Source organism: Sprattus sprattus (genome assembly GCF_963457725.1).
Source record: "Sprattus sprattus genome assembly, chromosome: 4".
NCBI classification, from domain to species: domain Eukaryota; kingdom Metazoa; phylum Chordata; class Actinopteri; order Clupeiformes; family Clupeidae; genus Sprattus; species Sprattus sprattus.
Window position 1 is genome coordinate 33,335,320 of NC_137923.1, and position 17,475 is coordinate 33,352,794.

Here is a 17,475-nt window from a genome sequence, read left to right on the forward strand (position 1 = left end):
GGTAATGCTGGATTTTACATCGGCTTTTAGCCAATCACAATCAAGGATTTGAACAATCAGGTTTAGAATATTACTTTGGGTTTAACCTTTGGGTATGTATTCATATTTGTGTATATGTGTACTCATAGAAAGGTGGTTTACCCTTTGGGTATGTATTCATATTTGTGTATATGTGTACTCATAGAAAGGTGGTTTAACCTTTGGGTATGTATTCATATTTGTGTATATGTGTACTCAGAAAGGTGGTGCCCTGAAGAAAGGTCCAAATGCCCAATCTTTTCCTTATGTTGTGGATGACCTGGTGTGGGATCAGGGTCACAAAACCAACATCCAGCAATGTTACTGCTACTGCGGTGGTCCTGGAGAGTAAGAGACATCCTGTTAACCTCACACAAACAAGCACACACTTTAAAAAGTATGACTGACAGGTGTGTATGAAATATTCAAAACAGATGATGGACATGATTTATTACTTGTGGAAAGCATGTCATCTGTGAACCATTTCTCATGGTAAGATCACAACATGTCAATATCAGAACATGTCAGAATCAGGGATTTCAGGGGTTGTATGCACATTATGCAGGCATATGCCATGTGAAGGGCAGATAAACACGGTTGTTCTTCCACTAGCTGCCCAGGCTATTTGCTATGTAATTTTGTGATTTGGGTCTAAAATCCCCCACAATTGTAAGAACAGCTTGTACAGCAAGATGTTGCCAAAGATATACTACCAAATCTACCAAAAACCATCAGTTGGCAAACAAGCAATTTTTTTTGTGTGCCAGATTTTTAATCTACAGCCAAGACATTAAATGTAGATGTGTAATGTTGCAAAATAGCTTTTACTTTGAGAAATTATTCATGTATTCATGTTCTTAATGTAAAAAAGTTTCAGCAACCATTAACTTAGTGTCCTCATGTAAAAATCCAGATCGGTTTTTAAAACATCTCTATCATTTGTGTTATGTAGTACTTCTCTTGAGAGAGAATCACACATTGCATCTGAACAGCACCAGGAAGAGAGGCCAATTGAACTTGTTTAAAATGCTTTCCAAGCAGGTGTCTGAATGGGAAATGGAGTGAACATGAATGTGCTTCCTGTTTCCTGTGTCCCTCACAGCTGGTATCTGAAGATGCTGCAGTGCAGGCAGTGCAGACAGTGGTTTCATGAGGCCTGTGTCCAGTGTTTCCACAAACCCATGCTGCATGGAGACAGGTCCAGCACCATTTTACTCTATGTTCAAGAAGCATTTTTGATGAGTTAATATGGAAGGGTGTATAATATATATCCTCTTCTGTCTCATTAGGTTTTACATATTTATTTGTTCGGTTTGTAATTCTGGACCAGAGTTTCTGAAACGACTGCCTCTTAGATGGTGAGTTTGATTGGATTTTGAACTTGGTTGCTGAGGAACTGCTTTTCTTATTTTCCTAGCACAGTCTTACATGGCATTTTAAGATATTAAATGCCTATTTCATTTCTAATATTGCATGTAGATATTATGTGACTAAAACTAAAGAAGTCGGATGACTCATTGGTCTGTACTTTTCTAACAGGGCAGATGTTGCACATCTGTGCCTCTTCAATCTGAGTGTCATTTACAAAAAGAAGTACTTTGATTCAGAAAGGGAGCTGATGGCTTATGTCAATGACAACTGGGATCGGCTACAGCTTGGTGAGGTATGTGTCCATTTAATGTGTAGTACACTGATTTTGGCCTGTTGCAGATGATGGACAGCAGGTATGTGTGTCTGCCAAAGTCCAAATTGATCAGATATTTCTCACTATCGCTGACAGTTTTAGCCACTCTGGGTGCGATTGTGAGATATGGGCATTACACCAGTCATCCTCAGGAACGACACAAGGGCAGACAGAGCATGCATGAATTCATTCTGTAACAAGCGATAGAAATTCACTTGCATAACAAAATTTCATTACTGGACCTATGAGCAGGCACGTGCACAGATAGACCCCAACTGGTGCTCAAGCACCAGCCCTTGTGCCCTGGTTGAGAAAAAGTGCCCTTTTTTTCTGGAGACCAATTTTTTTTTCAATCATCAATATTTCTAGAATACAAATTAGTCTCTCGTCATCAATTTCCCCAAATGTGTTTTGATATCTGAGGGGGCATTTATTTGGATTTCTTGTGAGAATTTCGCCCCGACATGCTCCGCGGCATAGACATAGAATAAGTATTCTTTGCCTATGATCTGCGGTGCTCACAAGCCCCCTCCGCGCCCCTCCCTCCTCATCCCCCACATCAGTGTTGAGCGGCAGGCCAACAGGTGCAGCCTACTTCTTCACTGACCTGCATCAGACAAACAGGTAATGACAGTGTTTGTGCAATCCCCCGACGTTGTATAAATTAACAACATTAGTGCCGCTGAAAACAATACGTCTGAAAACCGGACTGGTCCGACGTTTCCTAAAAAAAAAATAAACAGACAACTAACTCGATTTCAAAGCATTGTCCAGCTGTTTACTGACGTTTGCCAGGTTTAATGACATTATTTGTCTGAAAGTGCATATTTTGTGTTGTATAAATGCCGTTTAAACAATTTCGAAAGTATGTTGAATGTTTGTTTATAAATGTCACGAGAATTCACAGCTAGAAAATAGCAGGTAAACTATGCTAGCTCTCGGGGTCATGCTATTCTTGTCCCACATTGTTTAACGTGATATTTATGTATCTCTTCGTTTTGCCTGTTTTACAACGACAACCAGAATTTTTCCTCCAAAAAAATTATGAAGGGCGGTCATTCCAAAAGCATTGGTTTTCTAAAAATGGGTGGCTGGAGTATTCCCCAAGTTCAGATTTGATGCACAAGCATGGTGAGGTGGACCAATTACAGAAAAAAGGGACCGCAGACATCATTTGATGTATCAGACGTTAAGGGAGTGGAAGCCAGAGAGCGAGAGAGATTTAATTTCAATAATCATTTTGGTGATGGGCGCCCTTTTTTTTTTTTTAGCACCTGCCCCCCCAAAATGTCTGTGCACGTGCCTGCCTATGAGCAATACAACACAGGCTCTGGCAGGGTGACCAATCAGCTTTACAAATAGTGTTTCTGAAAAGACAAGAAAAAACATGGATATGGAATTAATAATAATGTAAAATTCATGTACAGTGTCACTTGAATGTATGTGAACCCCTTGAGCACTAAAAGTTTTCTGTTGTTTTACCATGTTTTTTCATTTTTTTTCCATCACCAATTTTCCATAGAAGAAATGTCAGGTTTATGTTTATCATTTGCATGTACTTGTTCTGAGGGAATTGTTTGAGTAGCCAAAAAACTACATGAAGCATGGAATTAGTCAATTTCAAAAGTAAGTGAACCCCCAGCTGAATTGGTAAAGTCAAGCAGGTAACAGATTCGGTGAAACTTATTTGGGTGCTTAATTAGTCAATTAAGCAAACCGATCAACTGAGACATCCTTAGGGAAAGGTTTGGGCAACACAGATTAAAAGAGAGAGAAAACCAACCAAACTACTGTAGTACCAAGGTGTACCCACACAGATCAACAATGCCGAGAGGAAACGAGATATCCGAGAACATCAGGAAGAAGGTACTGACAGCCCATCAGTCTTGGGAAAGCTATAAGACCATCTCCAAAAGATTCCAGCTCCATCCATCCATCCAAGACAAATAATTTAGAAATGGAGGGCATTCAAAATGACCGCATCTCTGCCTTGAGGTGGACGCCGATCAAGACCATTACCAAGAAGCACCAGAAAAAGAATAAATCAGGTAAAAGTCAACCCACACATCACCTCTAAAGAGTTTCGAACCTCTCTGGCAGCATCTGGAGTAAATGTACATGGGTCTACAATCAGACGAAAATTGTTGGTTTTGATCGTGACCAAATAATTCTATCTCGGACTCATCTGTCCAAAGAAGGGACTTCCAGAAGGCCTTTGGTTTATCCAAGTGCTCTCTGGCAAAGTTGAAACGGGCAGTTTTGTTCTTTCTTGAGAGCAGAGGCTTCCTTCTAGCAACCCGATCATGAATGTCATGTCTATTCAATTTCCGTCTGATTGTAGACCCATGTACATTTACCCCAGATGCTGCCAGAGAGGTCCGAAACTCTTTAGAGGTGATGTGTGGGTTGACTTTTACCTGATTTATTCTTCTTCTGGTGCTTCTTGGTGATGGTCTTGATGGGCGTCCACTTTTAGGCAGAGATGCGGTCATGTTCAATGCCCTCTATTTCTAAATTATTTTTCTTGGAAGGATGGATGGAGCTGGAATCTTTTGGAGATGGTCTTATAGCTTTCCCAAGACTGATGGGCTGTCAGTACCTTTTTCCTGATGTTCTCGGATATCTCGTTTCCTCTCGGCATGGTGGATCTGTGTGGGTACACCTTGGAACTTCAGTAGTTTGGTTGGTTTCCTCTCTCTTTTAATCTGTGTTGCCCAAACCTTTCCCTAAGGATGTCTCAGTTGATTGGTTTGCTTAATTGACTAATTAAGCACCCAAATAAGTTTCACCGAATCTGTTACCTGCTTGACTTTACCAATTCAGCTGGGGGTTCACTTACTTTTGAAATGGACTAATTCCATGTTTCATGTAGTTTTTTGGCTACTCAAACAATTCCCTCCAAACAAGTACATGCAAATGATAAACATGAACCTGACATTTCATCTATACCAATAAATCGAAAAACCAGAGAAACTGATCAATTTGAAGTGGTCTCTTAATCAGTGGCGGACCTACCATTAAGGCGAACTAGGCAACTGCCTTAGGCCCTCACCCAGCAGAAAGCCCATGATAAATTGCCCACCCAGGCACTGATGGGACGGCCTAAGTCCATAACCAACCGGCCCTCCCGCAGATATCGTCGGTTGCGACAGTTTTTCTTGCTTAAGCGAATACATTATATACCTGTCATGATAACCAACGGGATTCACTGTCTGCTATTTATACTACTCCTAGTGACCTGTATTCACACTCATGGTTACTATTGTCTTACTATTTTCTGATCTCCTCCGTCAGTCTTACTATGTTTATTTGTTATTAAATGTTAATCACTCTAGCCTAATACTTGCATGTCTCGCTCGTAGACACCTTTAACACCCCTACACACACACACACACACACACACACACACACACACACACACATAATCACACACCCAGCATGCAACACTACCATTACCACTGATGTTTACACCCCATCGTATGTTCTGTTCTGTTCATTTCTACAACAAAGTTCAAACCAGTGGCGGCGGACCTTAAGGGCGATTGTGGCGACGAACTGCTTTCAGGAAAAGGAGATTTGTTTTCTCTGTCGGCGTACTAATTAAGATAAATTGACAACAAAACAATTAGGACTTCCTACACCAAATGTATCGATTCAACAGGTTTCTATAAAGGGTGGAACCCTACATCCAAGAATTGGAACGAAAGAAAATCATGGCTAGCACGCTGTGAAGTGGCTAACGCGGTCTGTATTTCTTTATTTGTAGGCTACCGCTGTCACTTTTCATAGGTTGTACAGTGTGAATGTTCGCTTTTTGCCCTAATACTGAGTTATTTTCTTTGTGAAGACTTAGTTAGCTTTTGTAAGCCAATACTTTCGAGATCAGTCAATAAATATAGTTGGTTTTGACTTATATGTTGCCCCCTTCTTTACTGGACATTTATGTGTCCTGTAAAGCTATGTTGCATCATACAACATTTGAGACATGTGGATAATGAAAAAGTGGGATAATTTAATGCGGAGCCAAATCATGTTTGCTTATGAAGGCTCCTGAATGCAACTTTCTTCCATATAACTAGCTACTGTAGCTGTGTAGGTAGAGGGGAAATATTTTGATTGTGTGCTGCCATCTACTATACGAAAAGGTATTGCTGTATGAGTTAATCAGCCTACAAAAAAAATGATATTGCTTAATGTAGGTCGCCCTAATCATTATCAAAAAAATTGTGTACTCTTTCTCTGCTGACATTTATTCCTAAAGGCTCTGTAGTTATACATATAGGCCTAACCATCTGATACTAGCCCAGAGTTAAGCATATTCATCTAGCAAACTATAGGCCCTACCTACCTTGGAGTGTTACAATAGCCAGTATCATTTTATTCCATGTGTCCATCCAGGCAAATTTGTGGATCCAAATGTTATTAAAAAACATATATAATGTTATTTCTTTGTAATCATCCAAAATTATGTTAAGTGTATGGGTATTTTGCATACATTGAGCGGGCAACGCGCCGTATATTAAGTGGGCCGCTCTGACAGACAACTCCCGGGCCACTTTTTCCCCCCAGTCCGCCCCTGCTTTGAGGTGGCCCTTTTTTTTTGCATTAAAAGGACGGATGAAGAGGGCCCCTGGCTATGTTTTCGCCTTAGGCCCCCAAATGACTAGGTCCGCCACTGCTCTTAATTTTTTCCGCGGCTGTATATATTCTCAGGGCCCAGTTGTTCAAAAAATGTAATCTGGATCAAAATCCCATGTTTTGCTATCCAGGATCACTTGATCCAGATTACTTTTATGCCAGTTTTTCAAAGAAACTTTGGATAGGATCAAAGTGATCCAAATCCCAAATTTCAGAATTACCAAATCTCGATTACCGAATTTTAGAATGGAACCAACAGTGCAGCCTACAGGCTTAGCAAAGAACAACAGGTACACCGAAAACTACATGTGGCCACAAATAGCCATTGTTTGTTTTAATTTTAAGAAACAGAAAAATGATAATGAACTGAAACATTTACATTCCTTATTTAGTTTTGGTAATAAACAAATTTTAGCACTGTCCAATGGAAACAAATTGATTGATCAGACTGCCCAGTGCCATGGACACAACCTTCGCCACATTACTCACAGTGGATTTGTCCACTCCCATATAGTCTCCTATGACTTGGTAGAAAGTCCCACATGCGTAAAAGCGCAGCGCAATTAAGCACTGTTCCTCCACGGAACAAAAAATAGCACTGTCCAATATTCAAAAAAATGTTAGGATCATTTACAGCAGGGGTCCCCAACCTTTTTTGCACCACGGACCGGTTTAATGTAGGGATTTTTTTCACGGACCGGCTTCAAGGTGTCATTTTACACGTCATCCATTCATATTGATGTGAATCATTCAATTGCACCCGTGAAGCAACCGCGAATTTGATAGAATGAAGCCCGATAGAATGAAAGCTAACATTAACGTTAGGTGGAGTTAATTTGCTGCCAACACCATTGTATTACAAACGTTAAGTGCATGAAAAATACAACTCACCAAAACTCTGAATCAGTTGCTTGGTCTCCATGTGCCGAAGCAGTTTTAAAGGCTTCATTGGTGCTAGCTTGTCGCCACATATTAAACAGAGCGGAATTGGTGCGTGAGAATCACCTGTTGCGATAAACCCGTATTTTAAGTATGACTCCTGGTATTGTCTGTTGAAAGAAGCTTTCTTTTTTTGAGGTCGTAGGCTCCTCTTCTGGCTCCTTAGTCGGCCTTTTCACCTTTGCAAAGAAGCTCTCCAAAGATGTTTTTTTTTTTTTTTTTACTAATTTTCGCTAGTTTGTGGGCTTATGTGAGTGACGTATCACTTGAACGAGAAGCGTCTTGACGTGACAAAAGGCACAGGCGAATGTGACGTCCGGGAAAATCCGGTCGTTTTTCAAAATAAAACACCTTTCAGACGCTAATAATTAATACAGCGGAATTGATATAAATTATGTATTCTTTCTGTGCGGCCCGGTAACAAATGCCTCACGGACCGGTACCGGGCCGTGGCCCGGTGGTTGGGGACCACTGATTTACAGGACCAAGACCAGCTCAATCCACCTCTGCCTTTAGGAATTGTTTCTCCATTTTCACTTTTGTCTGCTGCAGTTGGGTTAGCAGGAGTTTCTCTTTTGTCAGTTGAATCTGAATTTCTGCTCTTTCAGTTTCCTTTTGCAGAAGCACCTCATAGGCCTCACCATCCTGGCCCGAGGAACGTTTACGCTTTGTTTTAGCAACTCTAGATACAACTGGCTCCATGGTCAGGGGGGATCCATCCTCCTCCTCAATCACTGGAGTAAGGTCCAGGACAAATTCCTCTGCAGGAGGGTTTGGCTCACATTCTCCAGCCTCTGTCATTGTGGCCTCTCCATTTCCTTCTACATCTTCTATACCGTGCAGAGCCTCTGAATTTTCGCCTCCGACCATATCGAGGACCATATCAGTGTATTCACCCCTTTTATATGGCTTGTTACCAGTGCGAGGGTTTTTTGCCTCACTGAGGTCCTTGGTTGCCTTGGCCCGCAGGTTTGGGGGAGAGATGACATCAAGTACATTTCAGACCTGCTCAGACCAACACTCCAACACAAAACCCGAAGGAGTCATGCTTTGTCCGTGGAGGAACACTGCTTAATTGCGCTGCGCTTTTACGCATGCTGGACTTTCTACCAAGTCATAGGAGACTATATGAGAGTGGACAAATCCACTGTGAGTAATGTAGTGAAGGTTGTGTCCATGGCACTGGGCAGTCTGATCAATCAATTTGTTTCCTTTCCCAAGGATGACCAGATTGCTCAGACTAAGCACAAGTTTTTCCACATGGGGAACATGCCTAACGGAGTTATCGATTGTACACATGTGCATATCCAAGCACCTCGTGAGAGGGAGAGGGAGTATGTAAATCGGAAGGGGAGGCACAGCATCAACGTACAACTTGTGGGCAACGCCGACCTCATCATCACCAACTGTGTTGTGAAATGGCCAGGGTCTGTCCATGATGCACGCATTCTAAGACAGAGTGCACTATACAGAGAGCTCTAAACAAACCGACCAAATGGCATTATATTGGGAGACAGCGCTAACCCACTTCTACCATGGCTAATGACCCCTTTTCTGGTTGCAAATACACCTGAGCAAGCACGCTTCAACATTGCACATTGCAAAACAAGATGTGCCATTGAGCGCTTAAATGGAGTGCTGAAGAGAAGGTTTGCCTGTCTTAACTACCTGCGAGTAGAACCTAAGATGGCATGCAACATAATTCTGGCCTGTATTGTTCTGCATAACATCGCCACCAGGCGTCATGTCCCTTGCGATGCCAGTGACACTCATGATGGACCTGAGCCTGATGTAGACCCAGAACAGCCACGAATGGTCCTACCTAGTGAGGGACCCACTGGACATGCTATGAGAGAGGGAATGGTACGAAACTACTTTTAACTTGGAATAACTGTGTACAATTTTTGTGTACAAATGTGTCATAGCTTTTCTTTATTTTATTTTTACTCATCATTATCATTTTGATTATCATTTTCATGATTTGAATTCATCCAAAATATGAATAAATGTATATCATTTGCAAAAAAACTGATTTTGTCATAATTAATTTTGTTTAAAAAACTCAGAAAATCACAACTGAATCCACCCTTCTGGTGGGATCAGGATAATCTTGTTTTTTTGGATCAAATGTATCCCAAACCAACTTCAAAGTTTTGAACAACACAAAAGGAAGGTTTGATCCAGATCAAATGTAAAATCGGATTACGTGATCTGATCTTCTTTCGGAATCCATCTTTTGTTTTAAGCAACCCATTTTCAAGATTTGATCCAATCCGTTATCCGAAATCCCACTGGATTACTTTTGAAAAACTGGGCCCAGGAGATACAAAAAAGAGCAAATTCCCAAAAAAGCAGGGAAGGATCACAAAAAGGTTTGATAGTGATTGAGTGTGTGTTATCTATTTATCATCAAGACCTTGGTTGGGGAAGGTTACTTTTGAAATACCATGTGAAGAAGTAATGTACCTATTTTAATTACTTCAAAGTAATGTAACTATTTTAATTACTTCAAAGTACTGTCGCTTATTACCTCACTTTTTGATTGGCAGATGAGAGACGGGGCATATTCAAACAAAAAAGAATATAAAGGGATTAGCAAGAATAATAAAATTACCAATATTTTGATTAGTGATGGATTATAATAACATTTATTTTGTAATTTAATTATATAAATCCTTTAAATGTAACTAGTTTCTCCCCAACCCTGCTACAGACATATGAACATATTGCACAGCTATACAGCTTTGAATAGTCAAATGCTCAATAAATTGGTTATGTTGAAGGCATAACCCTCTATTTATCTGCTGCTCATCAGTGTTCATTTTGGCAGCTATTTTAGATTTAGTCTTTAGACGAAAATGCATATTAGTTTTAGTCATATTTAGTAATTTTTATCCTTCTAAGTTTTAGTCTAGTTTTCCTCGACGAAAACTCAGATCATTTTAGTCTACTTTAAGTCACATTTAAAGTCCATCTTATGGCTACATTTAACTCCTTTTCTTCTCTTCTCAGGCCCAGGGACCTCCTGTATTGTGTCTACAACTGCATATTAGTCAAGCTTGCAGTACTTACATTGTGGATACAATTAGTCTCTAAGATACATATCTCCTAGTATAAGCCTACAGCTGAATTCCAATTAACTCAATGTAAATAATCATTTTAAGGCAATTAACAGTATTATGATTAAAATACAAGATAATTTCAAGTCTAGATTTTGAAGATTCAAATTATGTGATAGCACAGTACATCACAATACAACTGCTATGCCTACCTTGCCTTAGAGTTAAATCAACAACATATCCTCCAAATAAATTGCTGTGCAATCGGATAACCAAAAGATTCAGCTAGACGGATAGTTTTGACAGTTGAAAGTGGTGCCAATGATAATAAAAATTGCCCAAATAGACAAGGATATGTAAACCAATCATATATTCATATTTTTTTTCTTGATTAATGTCATGTGTGGCCTGTCCCTATAGTCCATTCTGCAATGATTTTACTAGCTAGCTATTGATAGCTAGTATAACTTAGCTTTGCTACCTCATCGTAAACTAACGTAAGCTAGCTAAAAGTTTTGGAAATCATTTGCCAAGGCTAATGGGAAGCTTCAATCGAAAATTGCTAGCTAGCTATCCAAGCTGACACAACCAATACACTTGACTGCTCCTTTGAATTAACTTAACTTTGGCTAATATATTCTAATAACTAGTTAACATTTAGCTAATTCTAATTGACAGTTACTAGCTAATTAACCGTGATATTAATTAGAGGATTGTGCGCTTTCAGGTGCCTCTTATTGTGTTTCTCCCACCTCTTTTGAAGCCACAAGGTTTCTCTCCCGTTATTGCGGTGCATTGTGTTTTTTTTCTGTCAAGTTATAATTAAAGAGTATCCAGATATCTATTCTTTTTCTTCCAGTACAGAGTGCTTGAACTTGAGCCATCATATAACGTTTGTTAGGGTGTCACTGGCATGTCTGGGCATCTCAGCGAATAGAGAAGGGATACAGAACCAGGCAATATTCAACCAATGATGTTAGGTGCACGCAAGTTTAGAAAAGAAAAATGTGAGTTAGTCAACCACCAACATTTTCGCCTCGTCTCGTCAACGAATGTAAAATATATTTAGTCATAGTTTTTTTTTCAAATATTTAAGCAATATAGCACGAGTGGGAGTGGGGTAGGTAAGGGATAATCCCACGGGTGGTGTTCGGCCGTAGCCACCGAGGCCGGAGGCCGAGTGCCGTAGGCAACAACACACGTGGGATTATCCCTTACCTACCCCACTCCCACGAGTGCTTTATTGCTTAAATATTTGAAAAAACTGACTAAATATATTTTACATTCGTTGACGAGACGAGACGAAAATGTTGGTGGTTGACTAACTCACATTTTTTTTTTCTAAACTTGCATGCACCTAACATCATTGGTTGAATATTGCCTGGTTCTTGAATTAACGGTTATCCCCGTTGGTATGTTGACGGATAATCTATAGCATGGAACGTCTCTCGTCCAATCAGAAACAGCTAAATAACGCGATAGAACCCAATTGTTTTATAAATATATATATTAGGGCTGGGCAAGTTAACGCGTTAATCGTGCGTTAATCCATCTGTCATTTAACGCCGACAATTATTTTAATGCGCGTTAACGCAGTTTTTATTATTTATTTTATTATTGTACAAGGTGGTTGCTTTCAGGCTTTTATTTTGTAAACGTTTGCCGGTGGCTGCTGTGGAACCGGAAAAGGAAATAATTCGCGGTTAAAGACCTGAAACGTGTAGTGGGGTAGGGAGATTTTACATGGTACTACTAATGCGGGTGCAACACACCACAATGGTAATCTCACTTAAACATATCGGGTAAACACATTAGAGTTAGGCTACTAATAGAGACACCACAGTAACGAATAGGCTACATCCATTATCACACGCTCAATAGTAGACTATCTAACATCCATGTTGCCAACTACACATTTTACACATAACATTCACACACGCAAGGCATTCTGGGAAGCACACACACGCCAATGTCGCAAATGCAGGGCTCCCTTTCATTCATTCAACGCTGCTCTACATGCAATGTTAGCCAATCAAAGTTAAAAGAAGACCTAAGTTCACCTTTCTAATAAATCTAATTATATCATATATCTAATAAAGTTCTCAGACCTGATGTCAGATGTTAAAGTTTCGGCAACTGTTGAAATGCAATTCCATGCGATTTTCTGCAAAATAAAGAACGACGTAAACCTTGATCTTTCAGTTTCTTTGTTGTTGTTTGGTAGGCCTACTTAATCTTTTATGAAATTGTATCACAATCTCTACTGCGAATCTAGCACAAGGCAGTGTCTTGAATGAGTTCTCTTTATTTTCCATTTAGGTTACATGGCAATATGGATTCACTGGCGTTTTTTCTTTTCTTCCGCGGGTTGGGTCGGGTTTGGGTAATTATCAGTGCATATTTTTGCAGGTTGGGCGTTCAGATCTCCTCACGGGTTGGGTTGGGGCGGGTGTAAAAAAAAACCTGACCGGCGCATCACTAATGGCCAGGGTAGAAGGGTTTCATAGATATAATGCACTGTAACTCCGAGGTAATTGTGGTTACCGAGTTTGCTGTTGGTTGAGTTAATCTGATTGAACTGTCAATCTTGCTCATAGCCTACTGTAGGACTTTATAAGGGAAGAGCTATGTTAGAAAATAAAACAAAATCTTTACAATTATAAATACAGAACTTCCTTCTATGTTTGCTGTTTCTGGTTTACGTAAATGTAATCACATTTTTGGTGCTTCACCACACTCTAACATTAATTCAGTGGCAATAAGCTTTAGTTTTGTGTTTGATACAATTGTTTAAATTGAAATTAACACCATCGCGATTAATCAGTGAAATAATGCGATTAATCGCGATTCAAATTTTTAATCGTTGCCCAGCCCTAATATACAGTCCCGCTCAGCAGTATTGGCACCCCTAGTGAATATGAGCAAACAGGGTATGAAAAAATATGTCTGTGCTGTTTATCCTCTTGGTGTTTCACTCAAAATATTCACAAAAATCTTACCTTTACATTGAAGTTAAATTATTGTAAGAGAAAACAACGGTTGAGATTAAATACATATTTTTTACAAAAACATGTGTACCACTATTATTGGCACCCCTACAAAAATCTTATAATTGAAATCTAACTGAAGTATATTTCCAGTCTTGTTTTACATTTTTAAGTTCGCCTGTTTAATTATGGACTCTTAAGAGGTTAACCATGACTTCCTGTTCCACTGATGTACAAATATGAGATGACACAGGCCAAATTCCATTAGTCATTCATCACAATGGGAAAGACCCAAGAACGCAGTGACGATGTGCAATAAAAAGTTGTTGAGCTGCACAAATCAAGAAATGGACACAAGAAAATCTCGTACCTGTTGAAAATACCCATTTCCACTATCATGGAAATAATAAAGAAGTTTAAAGCGTCAGGTGATGTTAAGAATCAGCCTGAAAGACGACGTGTGTGTACATTGACCCCACGCACCGTGAGGAGGATGGTTCAACTGGCAAAATAATCTCCAAGGATCACAGCTGGAGAATTGCAGACATTAGTTGAGTCTTGGGGTTAGAAAGTCTCCAAAACTACCATCAGACGCCACCTACATCACCACAGGTTGTTTTGAAGGGTTGCCAGAAAAAAGCCTCTGCTGTCAATCAACAACAAACTAGAGTGCCTACAGTTTGCCAAATGGAAGTCAGACTTTCAATGGGACTGAGTTAAATGGTCAGATGAGACCAAAATAAAGCTTTTTGGCAAAAACAACAAAGGTGGGTTTGGCGTAGACAGAAAGATAGCCATACAGAAAAGCACCCCATACCTACTGTGAAGTATGGTGGCCGATCTTTGATGTTGTGGGGCTGTTTTTCTTCCAAAGGCCCTGGACATCTTGTGAGGATACATGGTATCATGGACTCGATCAAATACCAACAGATATTAAATGAAAACCTAACAGGCCCCTCTAGTAAGCTTAAAATGGGCCATGGTTGGACCTTCCAGCAGGACAATGATCCGAAGCATACCTCAAAATCAACACAAAAATGGTTCACCGGCCGCAGAATAAAGGTTTTGCCATGGCCATCACAGTCCCCCGACCTAAACCCCAAAGAAAATCTCTGGGATGAGCTGAAGCCGAGTCTACAAGCGTTGACCTCAGAATCTGAAGGATCTGGAGAGATACTGTATGTAAGAATGGTGTCAGATCCCGTGCCATGTGTTCACCAACCTTATCAGGCATTATAGGAGAAGACTCAGAGCTGTTATCTTGGCAAAGGGAGGCTGCACAAAACATTTAATTAAGGGGTGCCAATACCTGTGCACACATGTTTTGAAGAATAATATTTATTTAATGTAATGAAAAAAACTTTTTTTCTCAATTATTTTACCTCAATGAAAAGGTAAGATTTTTATGAATATTTTGAGTGGAAGACCAAGAGGATAAACAGCAAAGACATATTTTTTCATAGCCTGTTTGCTCATATTCACTAGGGGTGCCAATACTGCTGAGCAGGACTGTATATATATATGTAAAGGCATAACACCATGACCATGTTAGGGACACTAGAAGGATCCCTGGATTCTCTGTCCAACTTGATTGGTGTTGTCAGGTTAAAATTGTTGTTACAAAAGCCCAACATTTACTTGTTTGTGGTTTAAGAATGAAAGCATTTATTTTTCTTTTACCTGACAGCTTTCAGAAACTCCAAAATCTGAACGCTACGGAAGTGTTCTGGAAGCACTGAATAACAACCACAGCATGTGAGTTTCCTCTTCTTGTGCAGTTTACTGTAGGTGAACGTCAAACCATAAAGGAAATTGCATCCATAAATCTTAACTTTTTGCATATCAATGTGCGTATCAAATAAGCATGTTATACTCTATATTTTGTTAAAACCAAAATGATCTCTCCGAATGGTACTTATGGACAGTAAGATAATAGGTTAATGATCTATATTGTTTACAGGTTTATGTCTGGAAAGGAGATAAAGAAGAAGAAGCACTTGTTTGGTCTGAGGATCCGCGTCCCTCCGGTGCCCCAGAGCTCGGAGCTTTGGCCGGATCGAGAGCAGGAGAAGGGTTCCCATGAGATCAAGATCAAAGGCCGCAAATCTTCAAAGCCCCTTTATGTGTCTGCCAGGTGTGAAAACTCTTTTTGGATGTATTTGAGGTCAGCGTACAGGCTTTATGATTGTTCTCATCTTACAGAAAAAACACATTGGAGATGAAACTATTTACAGCATTACCATTACTACTATGTTTTTATTTGATTTTATTAATTTGCTGGTTTGTGAACGTGAATATAGCTAGCTATATCTCAAGTAAAAAACGAAACAAACTAAATTTGCAGAATCCACCCTGTTTTAGCCAGGAAAATTAAAATATGTGCTGACATGACATTTAGCTTAATCGACCTATCTACCATTGCGTCAAACTGTCCATTCATTCACTTCTTCTCTCTTACCAGTCTTTTTACTTCCAGCAGAACACGTAAACTTCTGCCATGGCCAGGTCCCCAGTCCTCTCTGAAAAGACGGCGGGGACGACCTCGTCGGACACTCCCGCCGGCAAATCCTGAAATTCAACACGTTAACCTCGACGAGCAGCCAACATGTCACACCACTGGCAGCGAAAGTAGAAGTTTGGAATTTAGTAGAAGTCTTTTCCCTCTTCCTGGTATTCCATCTCCAGAGCACTGCCTTAACGATCAAGACCAGATCAACCACCTCAAGTCCTCCATCAGCAGCTACTTTGGAGCCTCGGGTCGTATGGTTTGTGGGGAGAACTACCGTGTGGTGGGTCGCCGCGTCACCGGAGATGGAACAGTGCAGTATCTGGTGGAATGGGAGGGGTTCACTGCCTCTTGAGGCACGGCCTCAAGTTTCTTATTTAGATCCAGCTGTCATTGTTTTTGTCTTGAAAAGGAGGCCTTGATGGTGTTAGTTGGATTCTTATTTTATTTTTATGCCAGTGTTTAAAAAAAATCTAAGCCTACTTTTCCAGTGTCCCGATAACTCGGACCTGTGACACAGTAATGAGTCATTTCAGAGCAAATAGTTTGACTTAATCTTCAAACCTCCAGCTGCTTGCCTCTATGTACTCTTTGTAGAGAGGGCAAAACACAGAGACTGAGCCGGGGATAGTTGATAGGGCAGAGGTGTGTTTGGATAATATTTGTGCTCTATGTTGTAACTTTTCATTTTGGTGGAATGTATTTGAACAGTAATTGAAACATACTTGTATGTTGAATGTAATTTTCACACATTGCATGGTGAAGGGCAATGGAGCTAAATGCTTAATGAGGAAAGCATGGGGAGTTCATAATTATCAGAATTGTAAAGCTTATTCTTATTCTCTCATTCTTTCCTTTTTTTCTTTGTAATTGTCATCCCATTTTCAAGTTGAACTATTTCTTTGTTGTAGTAGTTTCTGCATCAGCATCATCACAATGGTCTCAGGCTTTTCTTTTGATTCATCGTGCTATTTATTTGACCTGAAACAGTGCCCCTGTACTAACTGTTTACTGAGTCTGCTCAGGATCATTATAGGTTCACTGTAACTTGCTGATCAAAGTCAGATATGGTCAGAAATGTGGTGTGTGTGTGTGTGTGTGTGTGTGTGTGTGTGTGTGTGTGTGTGTGTGTGTGTGTGTGTGTGTGTGTGTGTGTGTGTGTGGCAGGCAGAAGGTGACATGATTAGAGTTCTAGTGTTATTTAGTGTGTTATTGTAGCATGAAACATTTAGTGTCGGTGCCCAAGGGGAACATAGAGAGGAGAGGGATTCATACCTCTTTTGTGTCTCTCAGTGAAGAACTCTTATCGATCATTTATTATGGTTGAACCTATTATGTCAGGGCTTCACATTTACGCTCTTGGGAGGCATGGTCCTTCTGCATTAATACCTCTCTGTGAATTATATTCATACGTTTACATAAATGTGATTATATATATATTTTCTTTTCTTTCTTGTTGTGCCAGTACAAGTTACTTTATGGCCAAAGAATAAATATGAAAATCTCATTGTTTTCATAATGTGGTATGTTCCTACAAAACTTGCCTCAAATTGTCTTGCAAAATGTATAATTTCTCTCTGAATTTAAGCTGCAACACACCAAGAACGGCTTTTAAAAAGTCGCCAATTGTATTTTTGAAATAAA

At 39.9% G+C, this 17,475-nt stretch overlaps 1 protein-coding gene and 1 pseudogene across 2 annotated transcripts in view; both read left to right on the forward strand.

Moving 5' to 3' along the window:
* mtf2 (metal response element binding transcription factor 2) overlaps positions 1-16,466 on the forward strand; it is a 44,453-nt gene extending 27,987 nt beyond the window's left edge. Inside the window, exons 6-12 of the mRNA XM_080836398.1 lie at positions 239-366; positions 1,121-1,216; positions 1,308-1,376; positions 1,558-1,681; positions 15,013-15,080; positions 15,286-15,459; positions 15,787-16,466. Of these exons, the coding sequence (XP_080692524.1) occupies positions 239-366; positions 1,121-1,216; positions 1,308-1,376; positions 1,558-1,681; positions 15,013-15,080; positions 15,286-15,459; positions 15,787-16,186 (1,059 nt within the window). The 3' untranslated portion in view covers positions 16,187-16,466. The remainder of the gene's footprint in view (positions 1-238; positions 367-1,120; positions 1,217-1,307; positions 1,377-1,557; positions 1,682-15,012; positions 15,081-15,285; positions 15,460-15,786) is intronic.
* On the forward strand, positions 6,587-9,160 carry LOC308364465 (putative nuclease HARBI1; annotated as a pseudogene). The gene is made up of 3 exons: positions 6,587-6,630; positions 7,888-8,050; positions 8,249-9,160. The product of its transcript is annotated as a putative nuclease HARBI1 (transcript).
* Positions 16,467-17,475: the final 1,009 nt, after the last annotated feature.